General features: G+C 38.1%; 2 protein-coding genes across 2 annotated transcripts in view; one reads left to right on the top strand and one right to left on the bottom strand.

The window, feature by feature from the left end:
• Positions 1 to 23275, bottom strand: part of ro60 (Ro60, Y RNA binding protein) — a 489528-nt gene that overhangs the window by 219450 nt on the left and 246803 nt on the right. The gene's annotated exons all lie outside the window — the stretch shown is intronic.
• gpr158b (G protein-coupled receptor 158b) overlaps positions 1 to 23275 on the top strand; it is a 135198-nt gene that overhangs the window by 49621 nt on the left and 62302 nt on the right. The window contains exon 2 of the mRNA XM_691976.9: positions 4343 to 4448. Coding sequence (XP_697068.4) covers positions 4343 to 4448 — 106 coding nt within the window. The remainder of the gene's footprint in view (positions 1 to 4342; positions 4449 to 23275) is intronic.

Raw genomic sequence — 23275 nt, 5'->3', positions numbered from 1 at the left:
CGTAGCTTAAAAGATCTGTTCAGCTCACTGTGATCATCAATCATTGTCAAATGTTATCAAGAATGAGTTTTACAATTTTTAAATGTTTTTAAAACAGTCCATGTTTGTAATAAATACAGTAAAATCATTGCAATTCATCATCACAGTTGCATGTCAGTGTAACAGTCTACAAAGAAGTCACCCCAATCAGTGCTTTGGACTTAAACCAGGTTTATTTTGTATATTAACATAGCGACATTGCATGTGACTCATCTTTGCAGAAAGGCTTGAATTAACGCCACAACACATATAATAAATAACAGTTGGGAAAGTTCTTAGTGTAGTAAGGCAGATCTGCTTCATTCTTGTCTGTCACTGTGCTGTTTATCTACGTAAAGGCTACAGCTCTGAGGTGGGAAGAACTAGCTCATTTGCATTAAAGGTTCAGACAACAAAAACAGCTACAATATCTTCTACAATATCTTAAGATTTAAAAAAAAGTATAATAAATATTCTGATGGGAATTCTGAGCTGAAACTTTACAGACATTCTGGAGACACAAAAGACTTTAAATCTTGAAAAATCTTTAAACCTCTTCAATTAAAAAAGGTAACTGAAGGTAACTTAAAGGTAACTGAATTTTTTACAGTGTGAATAACTAAATGCTACCATCGAAATTCTGACGTGCGCCAAACCTGCAGATCAAAAGCTGAAATGGTTATTGTTTCTTTCCTGATAATTACTAAAAAAACGTGAATTAGATTAAAGATATAAACGAACCAAAATCCAACACCAAACCACCAAACCAAAAACACAACATTGTGTCATAAAATAAGACCATAAAGATGAAAGAATGTTTTTTTTTAACCTTTTCTGTATTTTTTTTTGTCCTAATGGTCAAAAATGAGCAGCCTTTACTAAATCAAAATATATACTCAAAAAATAAAGTAGCGCAAATTTATTTAAATCTCAAATCTATTTTGCATGAAGAAACAACGTAATCTCAATCTCTAACTCTGTGAATATCACGGTTTTCCCTTGTCAGTTAGCAGGGTTCAATCAGTGGAAACCACTTGGCTAAAGCAAGGTTATATTTGGTACCTGCATATGTGTAAACGGGTTTTAGCTAGAACTTATTCATAATCTTAAATCAACAGATTCTTATTGTATGTGTGTGTGTGTGCTGTATAGGATTACAAGGACTGTTTTTTTTTTTTGTATGATGCAGTTATACTCTACTGCTATACTCTATTCATTTTGAGGGGGCACTTTTTCTCCAAGAGAAATCATTTAGGTTTTTTGTCTGCTGTTAAAATGGTAACAGTCATTTTTGAGTCAACAGAATGGTTAATCATCTGATCTGTGATGTTTCCCTCTACAGTTCAGTACATGCATTGGAAACGTATTTCCTTGTAACAGATCTTTATTTATGAGTAAAACAGAGGAATTTCTGCTGTGTTTTTTATCATTTCTAATGAGGCAATATATACATAATTTTAGAACTTTGCATCCTTTAAATTAGGTCTGCACAAAGAAAAAATCATCACCATATTTTGTTTTGCTGTGAAATTTAATAATATTCATTCACTTTCTTTTCGGCTTAGTCCCTTTATTAATCTGGGGTCGCCACAGCAGAATGAACCACCAACTCATCCAGCATGTTTTTAAGCAGCAGATGCCCTTCCAGCCACAACCCATCTCTGGGAAACATCCACACACATACAAACACAGACACACACACACAACAGACAAATTAGCCTACCTAATTCACCTGTAACTGAATTAAATCGAAGTACCCGGAGGAAACCCACATGAACGCAGGGGGAGCATGCAAACTCCACACAGAAATACCAACTGAGCCAAGGTTCGAACTAGCGGTCCAGCGACCTTCTTGCGGTGAGGTGACAGCACTACCTTCTGCGCCACTGCTTCGCCTATATAATGATATATAAATATAATTTCACCAGATGATTTGAATAGCTCTATTTTGAAAGATTTCATTCATTTAGATTAGCTGGGATGATCAAGTCTCTTTCTATGCAGTTCATCTGCATAAAATATAATACATTACAAGCAAAAATAAATACGACAGAGCAAAAATAAAAGTTCGATAAAGAGTTCTTTATGGTTTTCTGTGGAGTGTAACCCTTTTCAAGTATACAAATTGAACAATCAAACATAAAATAACCTGGTCATAATTGGATAAATATATATGAGCAATATTACACAACTAGCAGTGTGATATGGCTGTGTATCGGCACTGGTGGGAGGCATGCCTTAGTGTCCCAACAGTGATGATATAAAGCCATCTCGCACTGCTACTCGTGTGATATTGCGTTTATACAACAGTTCAACAGCATAATCATGTATATAAAAAATAAATTTAAACACGGAGAGTGTAAAAACCTTTCTGTAAGAGGAACTACTTTTCTTCTAACCCTACCCGTCACAGTGACGTCACTCACTCAATTGAGTGCATTATGTCTGACATTGCATTGCTGAGTGATGCAATCTCAGACTACATTATAAAGTCTGCATCCACATACTATTGGAAACAGTTGCTAATTCACGTCACTTTAGAGCTAGTATTTAAATGATTCACTTGCCTAATGTCTAAAGTGATGACAAAACAGGTGATTTTGTTCACATTTTAAGATTATAAGGTTGAACGACATGAAATGCCATCAATCTACAGAGATTTCCCAGTATTTCTCTATTGCCATTGGGAGATCACAATAATTTACTCTGAAAAAGCCAAAGCAAAGCAAACACTACCAGATTACTGTTATGTTTGCAATAAGGAAAAACGCTAAACACATGCAGGCATTTCTTCTTTCTTTCTGTACATAACCGACACAGAGTGACACACACAGCACCAAGCTCTCTCTCTCATTCACACACATGCACACACACATAGACAGCAACAAACAAGCTAAACACAGCATCACGCTCTCTCATTCACACACATACATACGCCTGCTCGCTCAGGAGATATTTATTCTGAAATTTATTCCCGCGCCGCAAGAAATCTGGTCGGTCCCCTGGGAATGCAGACCTTTAATCTGAGTCCCCTCTCACACACAATTATGGTATAAATACAAAATACAAAATACAAAAGAGAGAGATCGACTTAAAATGTCACTTACCTGTTTAATAATGATTTGATCAGCTGTATTTATTAACTACGCTGTTTATGCAGTTTCTGTCACCATCTTGTGGATGGACATCGTCCACCGTCTTTGCTCTGCTCAGTGACAGGCTAAAGCCTGATTTATACTTCTGCGTCAAGTGACCGGCGTAACCCACGGCGTATGCAACGCGCGTGGCTGTGCATTTATACTTCTGCGCGCTGTCTCTGTTGGTCTGCATTAATACTTCCGAAACGCTAGTTGGCAGTGAGTTGTAAATGTTCCTCTGTGTCGAGTTTCTTCTCTGCTTTTATGCTTTTCCTGAACACTTCCGGGATGTACAAGTGGCTCAAACTCGCTCATTTTGAGGCAGGAACCGGCGGACAAGCAACAACTTTAACTATGAGGTAAACACAAAACAAAACTTTCCATCCGGAGCTCCTTCACGGGACTCCACACTTGTAAACAATCGCTCCATTGGGTTCGCGCCATTCGTGCAGCTCTCGGTCCCGCCCCGACTCGTCAGCGCTACCAAGCTGACCAATCACAGAGCTTGCGCTACGCGTTGTTGCGACGTGTGGTTACATTTTTTGAGAGGTGCATGTCAGTGACGGCGACGGCCACGGTGAAGGGCTATGCGTCAGCGCCGAAGCATATGCCCGTGTTTGACGCAGAAGTATAAATCAGCCTTAATGGCTGCCGACGTGATGTTTCTCAGAATTTATAAATAGGCACTATCCTTATATATAAACTGCATAGTTGCAATCCAGACGACAACATTATTGACTAAAAAAAGCCTCAAAAGTACATTATGTTGTCCAACAGCTGCAATATTTGTCAAACTCTAGAGTTTCCTCCGCTTGTTGCTGAATGTGGGTGGAGTAATACACAAGGGCGAAGGGTGAAAATATCGCACGGCTGTCAGCCAATCAGATTCATGAACCAGACAAAACTGTAAATATACAGTATCTATAAACAATCTAGGCATGCGCTCTAAATATTGCGGATACACACATTGCGATATTAATGTTCAAACTATATAGCCCTTTTTTAAATTCTGTATTTTAAAAAAAATGTGAATCAGGGCCAAAAGGTATAATTTTATTTATTTATTTTTTGCTGTAGACTAAATGAATCAAGAAAAACAAACTACACTTCCCTAATTTTTGTTAGGGAATTAAAAATTAAACTCTCTCTCTCTCTCTCTCTCTCTCTCTCTCTCTCTCGTGCTATAGAGGAGTGGTACGTGTGGATGTAAATCTCCAGGATGTGGACATCGACCAGTGCTCCAACAGTGGCTGGTTTGCAGGAACTCACCGCTGTAACTTGACATCTATGGAGGTGAGTGTACGTCTCATCCGTACCACACAATTACCAGTAAAGGTGTTGTATGTACAAATGACACGGAGCTTGAATTTTGAACTAGCTATTGCAGTCCAAATTCAAAATATTGTAGAGGATTTTTAACTCAGCCCCACCTGATGCATAAACAGATTGTCAACATTAACTTATGTTAACAAGCATAAATTTGGATGTTAATAATGTAAATGTTGAACAATGATTAATAACTTAACAAACACATTTACATTGTTTGTTACTACACAGATACATTTAAGTATAAAACAAATTATAAAATTTGTTGTTTTAACCGTTAAAATGCTACTAGAAATCAAATATTCTCCTTAATAAAAAAAAAAATGGAAAAGACCTATATTAATTTTGTGTTTGTGTGTGTTTGTGCGCGCGCCTCTCTATATGTATATTCGATAAGAAAAGCTTTAAAATGTATTTAAGAGTTTTGTCCTTCACAGCTTTGCATATTGTTTTTTTATTTCATAGAATTGTTTTTAACTTTTTAGAACACACCTGCATGTTTGGACCTTTTATCTACATCAATTCTGCTTTCCAATTAATTTGACAGAGTGCAGTGATATTTTAGTTTGCACAAGTGGGATTGCTTTCATGGTTCATTTCTTTTTCACCGTGAAGCTTCTCTTTCCCTCCAGATTAGTTCATTATCTTTGTTTGTATTTTAGATGAGTTAAATGGGGGATTTATCACATCTTTGACTGGAGTCTGTAGTAAAGCTGTGCTGGAAGTTGCTCTGGGAGAGATAATTAAACCGTCCGGGCTGCTCTGTCTGAGTGCCAAGGAGAGTTTGCGCCGGCTTGGATGTTTCTGGAAGGCGCTCTTGTACACTAAATCACATCACTGCGTGGGTTTATGCATTATGTCATTTCACAAGAGCTGAACTACTTGAAACGGTGTGAAAAATACACAAATACATCTTGAAGTTTTCACGGCATAAACATTTGTGCTGTTCACAAGAACATTGCCTTTAAAAGAATGCCTAAATGTACCTTGTAACATTTTGCTGCAAAACAGTAGACCTATGCATAGTGCCAGAAAAAAATTGCGAATATGCTTGTAAATTTAGGCAAGGCAAGGCAAGGCAAGTTTATTTATATAGCACATTTCATACACAATGGCAATTCAAAGTGCTTTACATAAACAAGAATAAAAGAAACAAGTAAAATAAGAATAAAAACAAATAATAAAAATGCGTAAAAACAAAACAAAACATAAAAACAGGTAAAATGTGATATAAAAGAATGAAGAAGAAGAGAAAAACATGATAGTGCAATCTGTCGGATGCAGCACAGTGCTCATTCAGTAAAGGCACAGCTAAACAGATGTGTTTTCAGTTTTGATTTGAATGTACCTAATGTTGGAGCACATCTGATCATTTCTGGAAGCTGATTCCAGCAGCGAGGGGCATAGTGGCTAAAAGCCGATTCACCCTGCTTTGACTGAACTCTTGGAACTTCTAGTTTATATGATCCTAATGATCTGAGTGATCTGTTAGGTTTGTATTCAGTGAGCATATCTGTAATGTATTTAGGTCCTAGGCCATTTAGTGATTTATAGAGCAGTAATAATACTTTAAAATCTATTCTGAATGTAACTGGGAGCCAGTGTAGAGACCTGAGGACAGGTGTGATGTGCTCTGATTTTCTGGTTCTGGTTAGAATTCTGGCTGCAGCATTCTGGATGAGCTGTAACTGTCTGACTGTCTTTTTAGGAAGACCAGTGAGGAGTCCATTACAGTAATCCACCCTGCTGCTGATAAAAGCATGAACAAGTTTTTCTAAATCTTCACTAGAAACAAAGCATCTGATTCTTGCTATGTTTTTGAGATGATAGTATGCTGATTTACTGACTGCTTTGACATGACTGTTGAAACTCAGATCTGACTCCAGAGTCACACCAAGATTCTTGACCTTTTTTTTTGTCGTTTGACCTTTAGTGCCAAGGTACGCATTTACCTTGAGAACCTCATCTTTGTTTCCAAACACAATCATTTCAGTTTTCTCTTTGTTTAACTGAAGAAAGTTTTGGCACATCCAATTGCTCATTTCATCAATGCATTGGCAGAGGGTGTCAATGGGGCTGTAGTCGTTAGGCAGTAAGGCTAGGTAGATCTGAGTGTCATCAGCATAGCTGTGGTAGGAGATTCGGTTCTTTCTCATTATTTGGCTCAGAGGGAGCATGTAAAGGTTGAACAGGAGAGGTGCCAGAATCTGCCAGGTGCCAGAATTTAGAATTTAGAAGAAAAAAAAAATCTGTGGATTTATGTTGAATGATTTTGGGATTATATTAAATCTAAACTTAAAATATAAAAGAAATAATCACTTTTAAACTTTCAATTAAGATTTGGAATGCAAATTTTGTTCCACTTTTTTGGTAAACAAAGCAAGTCTCTCATAAAATATATGTTCTAAAATAGTACTTTATTATATTATTATTATTATTATTATTATTATTATTGTATTAGTATAATAGTATTATAATATTGTATTGTAAAAAAATCATACAAACATTTCCATATTAGTTCATAAAATTGCTGTTTTTTGTTACACACATCAAGTAAATAAACAGGCATGCATAATTTTCAAGTACGCGCACAATAAAGGCCCAATCCCAATTCTATTTTTATATCCCTACCCCTTCCCCTTGGCCCTTACAACCGAGGGTTAAGGGGAAGGGCTTCAAAATTTACCCCTAAGAATTGGGATCCCTCTACAGCATCTGCACACGTCATCATATGTCATCGTGATTTCATGCTTCATGTGAGATCCGATGACTGCGACTGCTGTAGTGATTTCCGTTGTGCTAATTTTTGGTATTAATCTTCAGGTAATCACTGAAGAAATATATTATGTTATCATAATGATCATATGTGGCAACAAGCTCGTAACTGTACTGTGCATTTACACAGTGGCCATATTTATCTATGTAAACACACCAAAAACAACATTAACATTAGGGCTGCATGATTAATCGAAAAAAGATCACAATCTCGATTTGACCCTACACACAATCTTAATTCAGCTTTTCTACGATTCAGCCAATTATATTTTCAAGGTCAGGACAGAAGCAGTGGCGTAGCGGACAGGCCTGGCGTGATTAGGGGGCCCCGCGTTGTCGCGATTTTCAATAATTGAAAATCCGGCAACCGCAATAATCAAACTCTTGGGAACAACTGTGGTCAGAACCAAAGTTCACAGGTCTGTGTTCTCTGAACACCTCTCAAGCGGTGGACTACTTCATTCTGATTGCTTGCCGCCAATGTTGCCAACTTAGCGACTTTGTCACTAGATTTAGCGACTTTTCAGACCCCCCTAGCGACAAATGTAGCGACTTTTTTGTGTGTTATTGGAGTTTTTTTTTAGACTGTCATTTGTCCATACTGTACCGTCCCTACTCTTCTCAACGAGCTGCGTGTGATGCCGCCAACCCCTCCCCCGCCTCACAGCACTGACAGGCAGCCCAGTCAGTCCTCGTACAGCAGCCTCTCCCACCTGCAGCCCGAGAGCAGATCACCTCTCTGCGTACCGACGACAAATGATTTAGCACAGGCAGTGTGAAGGTATTTCCCTTGTACAGTCAAACCGATCTGCTTCTCCTTTATTTTAACAATTTAATTGGACCGTTTATTCTTTTCTTGTTCACAATCACAGATATTTTAATTTTGAGTTTATTACATATGAGAGATTACTGCACATTCACTACACATCTATAATGACGTACTGTATTCAAACAGCAATACATTTTGTTAAATAAACATGCTTATATAAAGTGTAGTGCAATTATAAATACCCCTTTAGTAACCATAGGCTGTTAAACAAACAGAAACGGTAGAATGTGATGACGTCAGTGATATGCAAATTGACGTATGACGTATCCCTCCCCTCCACTTCAACAGGGGGCCCCGTCAGCGATCCCTGCAGGGGGGCCTCCGCATTTTGCGCTACGCCACTGGAGAGAAGCTTAAAGACGGCCGCACAGGTCCTCACAAGAACATGAACACCTTCACATACTGTATTTATAAGGTATAATTCACCCAGAAATGTCTTTTCTGTCTCACGTAATCATTTATTTGCGGCCACAAAATCACACGTGAGCTGACCACGAGCTACCGAGAATGCGCGCGCGTGCACGTAGCACTCCAATGACGGCTACTTCAGTGAACAGAACTTGCATATGCTGTGAATAACAAGTTATGAAGTTATAAATAACGTTCAGTTTGCACGCTGAAAGAATGATATTTGCATGTGTGTGTATGTTTTATCACAGTGACGGCAGCCATGAGTCGCACTGGGAAGTGAAAGTGAAACCTGTGCGCACATCATTTAAATGATCATAATGCGTTGTACAGTTATAATTACGACAAGCATTTGATATGTTTTTTTCTTTCTTTCATAGCTAACACAGTGTTGTGCATGGAAAGAAATGTTTTACAGTGTCAGTGTAGCTACTCTAGCTCATATAATGTTGAATATAATGCAAAAATGTCTGATTTTACCAGTGAAAACAAATGATCTAATAATGCTGACAATGACAAATGACAAGCGCATGTCTTAAACATAATAATTCAACTTTATAATTATGAATAGTTGTATTCTGATGTCATCATTTTACTATGAATTAACAAACAGGACAGTTGAAAGTCTGTTCAAGTCCACCATAATGACTGTACAAAATTTAACATTTTAAGAAACAGCAGAGCTACACATAGGCCTAATATTATTAGTGTTGTTTTACCATATCATCGCTTTAGAATTTTAAGGTTAATTTTTGTCAAAATTTAGTTATTGACATATTCTTATTAAATGACAACTTATTGTTTACATTTTAAGACTTAAAAAAAATGTTGCACACATACTGTTTGCTATATGGATTGCAAAAACTCAATATCTCAAAATCATTCAGAACGCAGATAGAACCTTATAATTCCAAGGTGATAATGTGTTTGAGAATTAACAATAATAATAGCCTACCCATATTAACCTTTATTTTACATCTAAAGAATCGTGAGAAAGAATCAGGTTGGGCCTTATTGTTTTGTTTAAGATGTGCTGGTAGCCTCTTTGGTGATTTGTGGGTTGTCCCACTAGAGCAAAGGTGTCAAACTCAGTTCCAAAAGGGCCGCAGCTCTGCACAGTTTAGTTCCAACCCTAATTAAACACACCTGATCAAACTAATTGAGTCCTTTAGGCTTGTTTAAAACCTACAGGTAAGTGTGTTGGAGCAGGGTTGGAACTAAACTGTGCAGGGCTTTCGCCCTACAGGAATTGAGTTTGACACCCCTGCACTAGAGGCTCATCATGTGGAACCTACAAAGTTAGCAGCATGTTATTCAAACATGCTCTAAAGCAGGTCTTTTTAACAGCTATGATGCCCCTTGTGGGCTTTTCAGCATCTTTCGATGTCATGGTTTTTAAGATGTCACATTTAAAGTGCGTTTGAGAAGCCTACATTAAGCTCATTAAAATCAAACTAAAAAGCAACGTCTCCTTCTTGAGGATAAATCCTTCGGTCATATCTAAAATGCAATGTGATATTGTGGAGACTGGACTGGGTTTGCAAAGCCCAGTTGTTGTCTTGTGTAAAAGAGAATTTCCCAGTAAGCTGTGATCCATTATAAATGCAGTATAATGGAATTCAGTGGGCTTACTAAATTATTGACCATGTTACATGTCTGTGTGGTTCCACTCATGGGAAAACAGGAGGAAAAGCACGCAGCCTTCACAAGCATAATATTTGCTCCCAAGCACTGCAGCTGAAGCAAAACGATATTTGAGAGAGCTTCCTGCGTTAATCAGAGAAGAAATTCTTGTGTGTTGCCATCTGAGAAAAAGGCAAAAAGCACTGTGTGTGTGTGTGTGTGTTTGAGAATCTATTTATAGCCTCGTGTCTTCCTAAGACAGCAAGACCTTGCCTCTTAAAACCTGTCCCGTCATTCAAGATAAGCAACATCAGCTCAAGGCTTGACGTTTGAGGGAGTGCATCACCGAATCGTATGGACTGAATGTCCCACAATGACTTTCCTGAGGTGTATTAACCTGAGTGTTTTATTTGAGTTGATGTTCGACTCTGTTACAGCTAGAGAAAAGAGCTCTAGAGATTTGAGACAGAAAATGTCCAAGGGACCATATAATCAGAGCCCCGTCACACACAGGCAGCCTTTTCCTTTCTAGTTTCCCAAGGGTTGTAAGTCTTTTCCACTGCTGTGGCATTTCTCCTGCTCCATTAGTTTAATGGTAATGCTGTGCTACAGTGAATCTTATTGGCTGTCAGCAAGAAGGTGTTGTTTCTGAATATAATCAGCGGATATGTTGCATAAAGTCTCATGGCTCATTAATAATAGACTCTAAAACTGAAGATTTAAAATAGTTGGCCAAAAATGAAAATCTTTAATAAACACCAAAGTAAAAAAATCTGTTTTCTTATATCCAAAATTCCTTTCAAGTAAACATAACTTTAACATAATACCATGGATTGGTTAAACTTCATGTTTTTAATATTATTGACACGTTTCTCTGGGAGTTTTAATATGCTTTAAAGAAGGAATGCATTGATTCCACTTTTTCCAGAATGATTCTGATATTGAATGCTTTCTTTTTGAAACACTTAAAATGCAGTCACTGAGTTTGTATCTTTTCAGGTACAAATTTGTTCCAAAAGGGAATGTTATGCGGCTAAATATACATATTAAGACCTAAATAGTAAAGGAATGTATCTTGTCAATATTCATTCATTCATTTTTTTTTCTTGTCGGCTTAGTCCCTTCTTTAATTCGGGGTCGCCACAGCGGAATGAACCGCAAACTTATCCAGCAAGTTTTTACACAGCGGATGCCCTTTTAGCTGTAACCCATCTCTGGAAAACATCCACACACATTCACACACACTATGGACAATTTAGCCAACCCAATTCACCTGTTCCGCATGTCTTTGGACTGTGGGGGACACCGGAGCACCCAGAGGAAACCCACAGGAACGCAGGGAGAACATGTAAAGTCCACACAAAAACGCCAACTGAGCCGAGGCTCGAACCAACGACCCAGCTACCTTCTTGCTGTGAGGCAACAGCACTATCTACTGCGCCACTGCTTCGCCCTCCTGTCAATATTTTAAGTACTAATAATATGTACCTTTATGGTACTAATATACAATTTTTTTCTGTACAAAACCTGACATTTTGAAAAGGTACCAACCCAGTTTTGAATAGTTCTGATAAAAGTTCATATACTTTAAATATATTTAGTGATATAATTAGTGGCTATACGAATACCAGAACATTAAGTAATAAGCCACTTTCATAAATTCTCTAAATATCACTGAAGTGCTGTGAACAAAATATGCTTAATACATACAAATGGCTAAAATCCAAGGGCAAATTTTCTCTAAAATTGACAGTTTTATGATTAAGCTTGAGGGTGGCATGGTGGGTCAGTGGTTAGCACTGTCGCCTCACAGCAAGAAGGTCACTGGTTTGAGTCCCTGGAGGGCCAGTTGGCATTTTTTGTATTCCTACCCTTACAATAATTTGCCATACGGCACTTTAACAATCACATTCAGAAAGAAAATCTGGAAACATGTACAAAATATGAAATGACACTTATTCTGGATATGAACATAGAGAACAAGCATTGGTATTAGTCCATTCTTCTGAATCTGACCCTCACTTGTGAAACATTCATTCATTCATTCCTTTTCTTTTCGGCTTAGTCCCTTTACTAATCTGGGGTCGCCACAGCAGAATGAACCGCCAACTTATCCAGCACATGTTTAACGCAGCAGATGCCCTTCCAGCAGCAACCCATCTCTGGGAAACATCCATACATACTCATTCACACTTATACACTACGGATAATTTAGCCTACCCAATTCACCTGTAGAGCATGTCTTTGGACTGTGGGGGAAACCGGAGCACCCGGAGAAAACCCACGCAAAAGCAGGGAGAACGTGCAAACTCCTCACAGAAACGCCAACTGACCCAGCCAAGGCTTAAACTAGCAACCTTCTTGCTGCGAGGTGACAGCACTACCTACTGCACCACTGCGTCGCCGTTTGTGAAGAAGTCTGGCATAAAAAATATTGTGTGCATATATACACTTTGCCTACATTATTTGGCACATTTGCTTTGTTCTTCCTGAAATTCAATCACAAAATGTTCTCAGTGGCTCAGATTTCGGATGTCTTTGGAGACTATGCTTGTTGGTACATCCAACAACAGAATATTTGTCAGATTTATTTATTTTTTTTTTTTGCGCAGACAAGTAAATCTCTATCTGCTAAACAGAAACTACAGACTGCTGGCAGCTCTCTCAGGGAGGAATCTATGATAAAAACAAGAACTAAGAATGTCAATAAGAACTGCACAGACACTGTACTCTTACTCATATTTGTTAAATTGCTTCAATAAAAAAAAACATTTCTGCGGAACGGTTTTGAGAGTGAAGGTGCTGAAACCACATAAAAATAAACATAAATAAAATAAACATGAAAACACATGGAATAAAAAAATAGGGATACAATTGAAAAAAAAAAATGCAATTTGAATACAATTAGAACCAGCAGTTCACTCATATAATCAACCTAGGCTAAAAGTCATAAAACATTATTTTACAAATTGTATTGTGCATATTTTATCTAAATATTGCATGTAACAGCCAGGGGTGCATTTCCGAAAACCATCATTAGCAAACTAAGGTTGCAAGTTCCGTCGTTACAAACATAGTTAGTTGATTTGGCGTTTCCTAAATCCGTTGTTTCAACGAACATTCGCAAACTTCATCGCAAACTTGTATGCTTGCAACTACACCTGTAGAGCTGTAGTTAGAAGCATACTCTAGTTCCTGGTTGTGTTCTATTCTAGTTACCCCCGCCTATCCCCCCCATGACCTATTCATTTAGAACATTCTAACATTTAAACTTAGAATGATTAAAAAAACATTCAAGTCTTAACTCCTAGGTGTAATTTGCTTTCAAAGTAGGCTATTTTTACAGTTCAGTTTTAGTGATCTTCATCTTGACAATTGCGGTTCCTTTATAGTGCACTTTGAAATCATTTATACCATTTTGAACACAGCCGTGGCCCATGACATATGCTATAGATGACATATTATTTAAAAGCGGAATTTACATAGTGATTTTAAATAGAATACTCTCAATAATATTTATAAAAGACACATAAATAGGGTCCTATATGTAACATTTAGATATATTTCAATTAATATGGAAAACAAGTGCATGTTTTTACCAAAACTAATATTGTTTTTTAAAGTATGTGAGTGTAAAACCATATAATTCGCATTAAGAAATTATGGGGTTCTTCCCTAAAGAAGTTGTTGCCACCCCGTTTGGAGTATCATTATGCATTTTACATTATAACTAATGTGGTTCAAACGATGGATCTGCGACAGAGAAACTACAGTTTTGGGAAACAGTCGTCACTACATTATTCTTTTCCCAAGTGATGCATCGTACTATGATAGTTCAGCCGCAAGTTATATCGTTGTTTGGGAAATTCACCCCAGGCCAGGTTCTGCCTGCTTACAGTCACCCCAATCGCTCTGATCACCTGCACCTGAGTTTTGATTAGCCCCACATCTGCACGTCATAAACAGCTATTTAAGTCGCCTATGGGAGAAATGACTAGGAATAATATATGGCAGAAAACGGTCAAACTGCTTGCTCTACAAACAAATGTTTGCATGTTTTTAATGTCTAAAAATTAAGGTGAATAGTGTGCTTTTCTCAGACCCAAAGCGCTAACAGGCATACAGGGCAAACAAAGCAGAACAATAAAAACAGTCAAAAAGACCTGAATAAAACAATAAAAATATGAATAATTCAATACAATTGGATAATAAAATTCACCAAAATAATCAATCTAAGTTTAAAACAACAGTAAAAAGGTGAGTCTTGAGAAGTTTCTTAAAACATTTCAGAGAAACGGCATTCCTGATGCTGATTGGTGGGCCATTTCATAACTTAAGGGCACTGTAAAAAAAAGCATGACCACCCATAGTCTTCAGTTTACAGCGTGGCTGATACAACAAAAGTCTAGATGAAGAACAAAGACGGCGGGTGGGAGTGGCCAGAGTTACCAGGTAACCAATGTGGTCAGGTGCTAGCCCATGCACTGCTTTGCATGTTAAAATTAGAGAATTAATATGGTGGCACCAGGACGTATGTGTTAAAACCCGTGCAGCAGAATTTTGAATGTACTGTAAACGTCTCCGAGGGCTTGCTGGTAGGCCCCCGAAGAGTGAGTTACAGAAGTCAAGACGTGATGTGATAAAGGCATGGATAAGCCTTTCCGCATCAGGCCGTGATAGAAAAGGTCTAATCCGAGCAATGTTACGTAGGTGAAAGAAGGCTATTTTAGTCAAGTGTATGAGGTGTGAGTTAAAACAAAGCTGTGCATCAAAAAGCATTCTAAGTTTGCGCACCTGGGTAGAGGGAGACACTTGAAGATCACCAACAGAGTTTAAAATCATTACACTGGTTAACATTGGTAGGAGTGCCAATTAGTAGAACCTCTGTTTTAGACCTGTTTAATTTGAGGAAATTTTTTATTCATCCAGGCTTTAACTTCCAGTTAACTGGCAGATAAAGCTGATGTGGCAGAGGTGAGATCGGGCGAGCACTGATGTAAATCTGTGTGTCATCAGCGTAGCAGTGATACCCCAGGCCAAATTTATGCATGACCTGCCCAAGAGGCAACATGCAGATACTAAACAGGAGTGGGCCAAGGACCGACTTTGGGGGACACCCTGTTTCAGTGGGACAGTCTGAGATTTATGACCACCCAAACTGACAAACTGTGAGTGGTCAGTGAGATAAGACACAAACCAGTTAAACACCGTACCAGAAATACCAATCCACTTATTGAGTCTATCCAGCAGTATCTTGTGACAGATGGTATCGAAAGGTGCAGTCAGATCTGAGAGAACTAAGATGCCACATGCCCCAGAGTCCGCAGTTAAAAGAAGCTTATAACTAGGCCCTCACAGAATCTGCGCGCGCAGAATTCCGCAGATTTTTCGCCCTGTTTATAACCCAGCATTTCCACTTACTTAGTGTCCGGCCTTGTCGATTGACAGAAAGACAAATGTTCATGGTCAGTGCTATCCAGCTATTCAAGAGTATTTCTTACCCATCCTGTTTTCTCCAGTTTTCCATGTCTCTCTCATTTTTTAGTTTGATTCACAAAGTTTAAAGCAGATTGGTTAGTTCTACTTACACGAATTGCGGTGCACTTGCGGCATTTGTAAAAGTTCAGGGGCCTCATGTATCAACGCTGCGTACGCACAAAAACTTTGCGTACGCCAAGTTTCACGCTCAGAATCGCTCACGTTTGGATTTACTAACAATGAACTGAACGTGGGAATGTGCGCAGGTTCACGGCAGCTTTCTGGCAGGCGTACGCACATTTTTTGTGCGTGTCTGTTTTATTTCCATTGGCGACTCCTAGAGGCAGTTGTGTTAAATTCCTCTCTACAAAGTGTCTGATCCTTGCAATGGCAGATGTATGAGACGGGTTCATATAGTAGGTATGTAAGATTTCCATACCATACAGTTGACCAGCTAAACATTAAAGCACAATTTGCAGCGGTCGCCTGTTTTCCCAATCTGAGCAATCTACTGCACGCACATTGCTATAAAGACACTATCTAAAGATGAATTTGCATGCGTGAATCAGAAACATTTCCATTCAATAAATGTGCAAATAAAATATGATGCACAAACTTATTGATGATTCCTACTTGTCTTTCTCGTGATAAATAGTTGGCAAAATCTGATATGTAGCGGGGAAAAAAAGAAGAAAGAGTTCGTCAGACGCTGGATTCGAGCCGGGTTCATGCTCGAACGTGTCAGTACTTGATCACATGCTTCTTATGAGGTGCACCACTGAGACTGCTAAAGGTACTGCAACATTTTCCAGATATAAACCACACTATTTCTTTTTTAAATGCACTCAGTGCGATGTTCAGACCCAACTGTGTTAACCGCATCAGCTAAACTCTCCCACTCTATTTTTTTCTTTTGTTGTTAATTCCGGAGAACAAACTTGCAAATAACACCGCTTTTCTCCGGTCTACCTCCGAAAGCAGCACCTCCAATTCACATTCTGTTCAAAGTTTCTCTTTTTGCTTGATATTTCCGTTGCTTTTTCGTTGGGTTTTCCATTAGCATAGTCATTAGCATATTCATACGGGGGAGGAGGCAGGGAGGGGTTTTGTGCTCGTGCATGTTGCGCTCAGTTTCACGTTCATTCAGATGTACAAAAGAATATGCGTGAGATTCGGCGTACGCAGTGTTTCATACATCTGAATTTTTTTCAGATGTTTTAGTAAGATTTCCACGCAAGTCTTCGTACATGAGGCCCCAGATGTTTATCAACTTGGTCTACCTGGAAAATGCAACATAGGATTATTCAGAAAACGTAGTCCTACAGTATATGTCATGTATAATCGGTATATGTATAATCTGAAAACGTGGTAAAAACCAGACGAGGGCTTTTCTTTTTCTGGATTGCTTTTGTTGGTTGGGTTTAGGAAAGTGGGTGGGTGGGTCAGTCAGCTTTTCAGTCAGCCAGTCAGTCAGTCAGTCAAACAGTCAGTCAACAACAGCCTCTGGTGGAGAAATTTAAGATCTCAAAAAGCATACACAGCGGTCTCTGGTGGATTCGTGAAAACAAAAACTGCAAAAAAAACGTACCTCCTAGGATGTGTTTCGCGATCTCCAGAAATGTATATAGTGGGATGTTTTTAGAATGAGCCTGGGTTGGGGAAGATGCACACTTTGTGTGCGTCTCTCCCATGTGCACATGCTTCTACTGGAAATTAAAACTTACAGCTCATTCGGAAAGTATTCATAGCTCTTCACTTTTTCCACATTTTTTTATGTTACAGCCTTATTCCAAAATGGATTAAATTCATTTATTTCCTCAAAATTCTACACACAATACCCCATAATGACAATATGAACAAAATATTTTTTAAAATAGTTGCAAATTTTTTACAAATAAAAAACCTGAAAAATCACATGTATATGAGGATTCATAGCCTTTGCTGTGAAGCTCTAAATTGAGCCATAGTTGACAGTGCAGTCAAAGCACAAACCAAGCATCAAGACAAAGGAATTGTCTGTAGACCACCGAGATAGGATTGTCTCGAGGCTCAAGGCTGGGGAAGGTTACAGAAAAAAAAATTGCTGCTCTGAAAGTTCCAATGGGAACAGTGGCCTCCATCATCTGTAAGTGGAAGATGTTTGGAACCACTATGACTCTTCTTTGAGCTGGCTGGCCATCTAGGCTGAATGATCAGGGGAGAAGGGCCTTAGTCAGGGAGGTGATCAATGGTGATGGTTAACTTGTCAGAGCTCCAGCGTTCTTCTGTGGAGAGAGAAACTTACAGAAGGGCAATCATCTGTGCAGCAATCCACTAATCAGGCCTGTATGGTAGAGTGGCCAGACAAAAGCCACTCCCCACCTGGAATTTGCTAAAAGGCATCTAAAGGACTCTCAGACCATAAGAAACAAAATTCTCTGGTCTGATGAGACTAAAATAGAACTCTTTAGAGTGAATGCCAGGTGTTTCTTAAGTTTGGGAAAAACCAGGCACCGATCATCAACAGGCTTATACCATGTTTTTCAGCTGCAAGAACTGGAAGACTAGTCAGGATACATGGATAAATGAATGCAGCAATGTACAGACACATCCTGAATGAAAATCTGCTTCAGAGTGCTCTTGACCTCAGACTGGGGCGACGGTTCATCTGGAGAGATCTGAAAATGGCTGTATACCATTGCTTCCCATCCAGCCTGATAGAGAGGTACTGCAAAGAGGAATGGGTAAAAATTTCCATAGACAGGTGTGCCAAGCTTGTGGCATCATATTCTTATTTATATATTAAATACATATGTAAATGGGATTTTTGACAGTTTCTTTTTTTTTATTTTTTATAAATTTGCAACAATTTCAAAAACACATTGTCATTATGGGATATTATGTGTAAAATTTTGAAAAATTAAATGAATTCAATCAATTTTGGAATAAGGCCGTAACATAAAAAATGTGGAAAAAGTAAAGCACTATGAATACTTTTACGGATGTACTGTACATCGTAAACATATTGGTATTGCTTCCAAGGTGCGCGGTCAGCAGCCATATTTTAATAAACTATAGTGCTTCATACTGAAACTTCATACCGAATGTTTTTTTTTTTTATCGTTATTGACAATGGTGTCCGTTTAATAAATACAGATAATGATTTTATCACCCAGCCCTATTCTTAACATTCATTCTTGACTTAAAAACACTGTTGGTTGGGTTTAGGGAAGGAGGAGGGTGGATTCACAAAACCTCTCCAGAAATATATATGGGGTACGTTTTTATAAAGAGACTCGAATAGAAAAACATAGTGTATACAAAGCAAGCAAATATTAACTCAACTTGAACATAAAAACTTTGAGCTTGGTAGAGGGACTTACCGACTACAGATTCTTCTCTTCTGACTCTTGGCTGCTTTACAGACCTGTATACTCCACATCCTTCTGTGTTTTACTGCATTCTTGAGGTCACTTATTCTCTGTCTGGATGGTGTCTAGCCAACCTGTCCTTGGGCAGCTTATGTGTCCCTCTGACCAGTCCCGGCATAATAAATTTTTTTTCCATCGTTAATCAGCTTGCTTGACATGTCTAAAGAATGTTAATCACTAGTTGTAATTTTGGCATCAATCAACAAATCTTGATTATTTCGGTTTAGGAGTTGCACATCTCATCAAAGGAATATGCAGCAGCTTTCTAGAGGACCAAAGCTTGAATGATTTTATCAGAGATTTTTCATCGTCTAGCTTTCAGAGTGGAAATGGGGAACACATTTTGGGAATGGGGAGCATTTTGTGGAGATGTTAATATCTTTGTTTGGTTAAACTGTATTTTATTGTACAATTCACGCTATTAACAATCCAACAATTAACAGTCGCTGGTTCGATCCTCGGCTCAGTTGGCTGTGTGGAGTTTGCATGATCTCCCTGCGTTCGCATGGGTTTCCTCCGGGTGCTCCAGTTTCCCCCACAGTCCAAAGACGTGGTACAGGTGAATTGGGTAGGCTAAATTGTTCGTAGTGTATGTATGTGTGTGTGTGTGAATGTGTGTGTGGAGGTTTCTCAGAGATGGGTTGCGGCTGGAAGGGCATCCGCTGCGTAAAAATGTGCTGGATAAAGTGGCGGTTCATTCCTCTGTGATACCCCAGATTAATAAAGGGTCTAAGCTGACAAGAAAATTAATGAATGAATGAACAATCCATTAACTATGACTTTTCACTATTTATTAGCTAAACTAATTACCTGCTTACTAATAGTTAGTAGGGTAGTATTTGGGTTTAGGTATTGGGTAGTATTAGGGATGTAAAATACAATCATACTTCAAAAGTGCTAATAAGCAGTTCATATATTAATAGGCAGGTAATAACCCGGTAGAAATGGTGCATTGCTACTTAAATTAAAGTGTGATGCCTTGTTTTCAAGATCTTGGTTATGTTTATCTACTGATACATGTGATTTCCATTTTCATACTCTGACTTATTCCACATTATATAAACTTGTGCAGTATTTGTGGGTATTTTAACATAGTTAATAATGTGTGTATTTGACAGTTCATCTGATCTTGTAAAAAGAGCTTTGTCTATACTCATTCAACACAACAGCAAACATTGGCTTTTTGTGTGCATGCTTTGTGTGTGTTTGAAATCTGTATATCACGAGCTTTAACTTACAAAGCTTTAAAATAGGAATGAATTTTCGGTTTTTAGCTGAAAGAGGAAACAGAAAATAAAACCTGAAAAAAAGGCTGTGCTATTGGTTTAAATCTTCCTCCAGCTGACAACAAAGCACTGTGTAAAGCAGCTGTCTCACTGGACACAGAAAGTACTGTGCTATGAAACCTATTCATTTCAATTGCCTGTTCTGCACAAAGGTAGAAGAGGTAACAGAGGTAGAAGGAGAGACAGGGGAGGGAGAGACGAAAAGAGCAAGTAGGGCTTAAAGATTTTAAGCACTAGAGTCAGAGAAAATAGACTCCAGAGCAGGAGAGGAGCAGAGCAGGAAAGTGCAAAGATGGAGAACGAGACAGAGCAAAGTTTACCAGCTATTTTGTCTCTTTCTTGACCATGTGACCAAAGCCCAAATGCTGAGACATTCAAACTGACCAATCAACCAGTGACCACATCGTAAAACCCCCCAAAGTTTCTTTGGGTCTTCTCCACACAGTAATTTTCCTGGATGTTGGAAAGACAGCGAAGGAAGAGAACAAAACATTTTGTACATTGTCCACAGTCCAAAATTTTCACTGCTGGTTACATCAAAATTGACATTTGGCATTGGCATGTGTGACAAAAGGTTTTTGCTAAAGCAGCCCAACCATGTATATTGATCCTGTGGAGCTCCCAGCGAATAGTTTTGGTTGAAACAAAAGAGTTGAGGTTTAACTTCTGCGGTGAGTTGGACTACTGTGATATTCTGCTTTCTGGATACAATCCAGGTAAGCACCTGGACATCCCTTTCAGACAGCTTCTTCGTGTGTCCACAGTTCCTCCTGTTGGATGGGGTTTGTCTTGGTTGTATGCTGACATAGCCTGTTGTGCATTGCATTATTTAAAGCAAAACTGCTCATTAAACCTTACCACTCTTCTGTTGGAATGCGCAATCAATAAAGAATGGCCACCAGCCTGGTCAAATTTAGCCATGAGCCATCCAACAATAAATTGGCCAGGGTTTCAGTTTTATTGTCTAACTCCTAAATATGTGAATGTATGAACTGCACATGCTCACCAGAAAAACATAGTCTAATTAAATGATCTACTTACCGAAAATTTTAATGTTGTATCTTTGTTCTTGCTGCTTGCAATAGCACTATGGTGCTGTCATGGCAACACTGGCAAATTAATGCCTCTTGATTTGTTCACTATCAATTAAATGTGGGTTTTAATTTAAGTAGTTTAATTACATTGAAATCAAAATGAAAAAAGTTTTTTAAAAGTTGAAATTGAAAAAGTCTTAAACCCGGCTCATCCTGTCATTTTTTTTTTTAAATAATTCTATACACTAGTATCTTGCCATACTGTACAAAAAAGATCTCAATGTCAGACTGTAAGATCTCAGTTGTTATGATTTCAGACTGAAAGATAACCAATAGATGCAAAACACAGACACATGCAAGAAAACTCTATTTGACATCATTTATCTGTGACATTTTCAATTACTCGCATTCTGAAATGATACAGCAAACGTAAACAATTTGCACACTGCAGGAAAGTGTAAAACTTCATCAGTGGAAAACTTTAATAACAACAGCCAATCTGTTGGTAAATAGACCAACAATCACAGATTTTAGCATAGGAGGGATAATTTAGGATTTCGTGAAATAGTTTTACAAGACCAAATCATGACTGAAATTATACACTGTGAGCAGTGCTTTACAAACTTGCTTTATGATATTTATTAAAATAACAAACAATTAAAGCAGTTTTGGTTTCGGTTTTCTGCCAAGTACATCTATTATTTTAAATTTCAGCCAAGTACTTTTATTTCATTCCTACTTTAAAATGCATTCATACGTTTTGTTGGTTTATGCTGAAGTAACTGGGGCATAAGCTGTAAAGACATCACTTTTGGTTTTAAAAAGTCAGTATGTTTTAACTTTCACCAAAAACAGGGACATTACATTTTTGTGTTGTAAAAAGAGTGTTTTTGAAAATCCTGCATTCTGTTTTATAAAGTCTCATCCCTTTCAGTTTTGATCCTGATTTATTGCTTACTATGCTTTATGAGTGTAACTGGCAGAATAATGTACGTGTAAGTTTCTAAGATGAGAATTACTTACAGTACGTGTTGATTAGTTGAATAATTCAAGAAGCTCTGCATGACTGTGCAATCTCAAATAAGACTGGCTGTTAAAAAAAACTGCAAAAATGTTTTTCTTTTTTAAATAAGTTGTGATTTGAATTTAGAGTCAGGTCCATAAATATTAGGACATCGACACAATTCTTGACATTCTCACAATTCACAACATTTTTGGCTCTATACACCAACACAATGGATTTGAAATTAAAATAACTTGATGTGCTTTAACTGCAGAGTGTCAGCTTTAATTTGAGGATATTTACATCCAAATCGGGAACGGCGTAGGAATTACAACAGTTTGCATATGTGCCTCCCACTTGTTAAGGGACCAAAGGTAATTGGACAATTAGCTATTTAGCTGTTCCATGGTGTATGTGTGTTAGAGTCAACAATCAATAGAAGACTTCACCAAAGAGAATACAGAGGGTTTACCAAGATGTAAACCATTGGTGTGCCTCAAAAACAGAAAGGCCAGACTAGAGTTCTAAAAAAGCTTTTAAAGTGCTGGAACAACATCCTGTGGACAGATGAGACTAAGATCAACTTGTATCAGAATGATGGGAAGAGAAGAGTATAAAGAAGGTAAGAAACTGCTCATGATCCTAAGCAATGAAGCATGGTGGAAGTAGTGACCTGCTTGGGCATGTATGGCAGTCAATGGTGCCAGTTCTCTTGGATTTATAGATGACGTGACTGCTAACAAAATAAACAGAATGAATTCTGAAATGAAGATAAAATTCAAGCAATTTTATCTTTACTTCAGAATTCATCCTGCTGCTTTTGTTAGCAGTCACGTCATCAATGAATACAAAAGAACCAGTGCCCAGAGCATCTTGCAAAAGCGAACAATGAGTTTTTGAACGGAAAGATGTGGAATGTTTTGCAATCCCCTAACCTGAATCCGATTG

Source organism: Danio rerio, chromosome 2 (assembly GCF_049306965.1).
Source record: "Danio rerio strain Tuebingen ecotype United States chromosome 2, GRCz12tu, whole genome shotgun sequence".
NCBI classification, from domain to species: Eukaryota; Metazoa; Chordata; class Actinopteri; order Cypriniformes; family Danionidae; genus Danio; species Danio rerio.
Note: the sequence above shows the minus strand (reverse complement) of the source record. Positions and strands in the feature narration are given on the sequence as shown.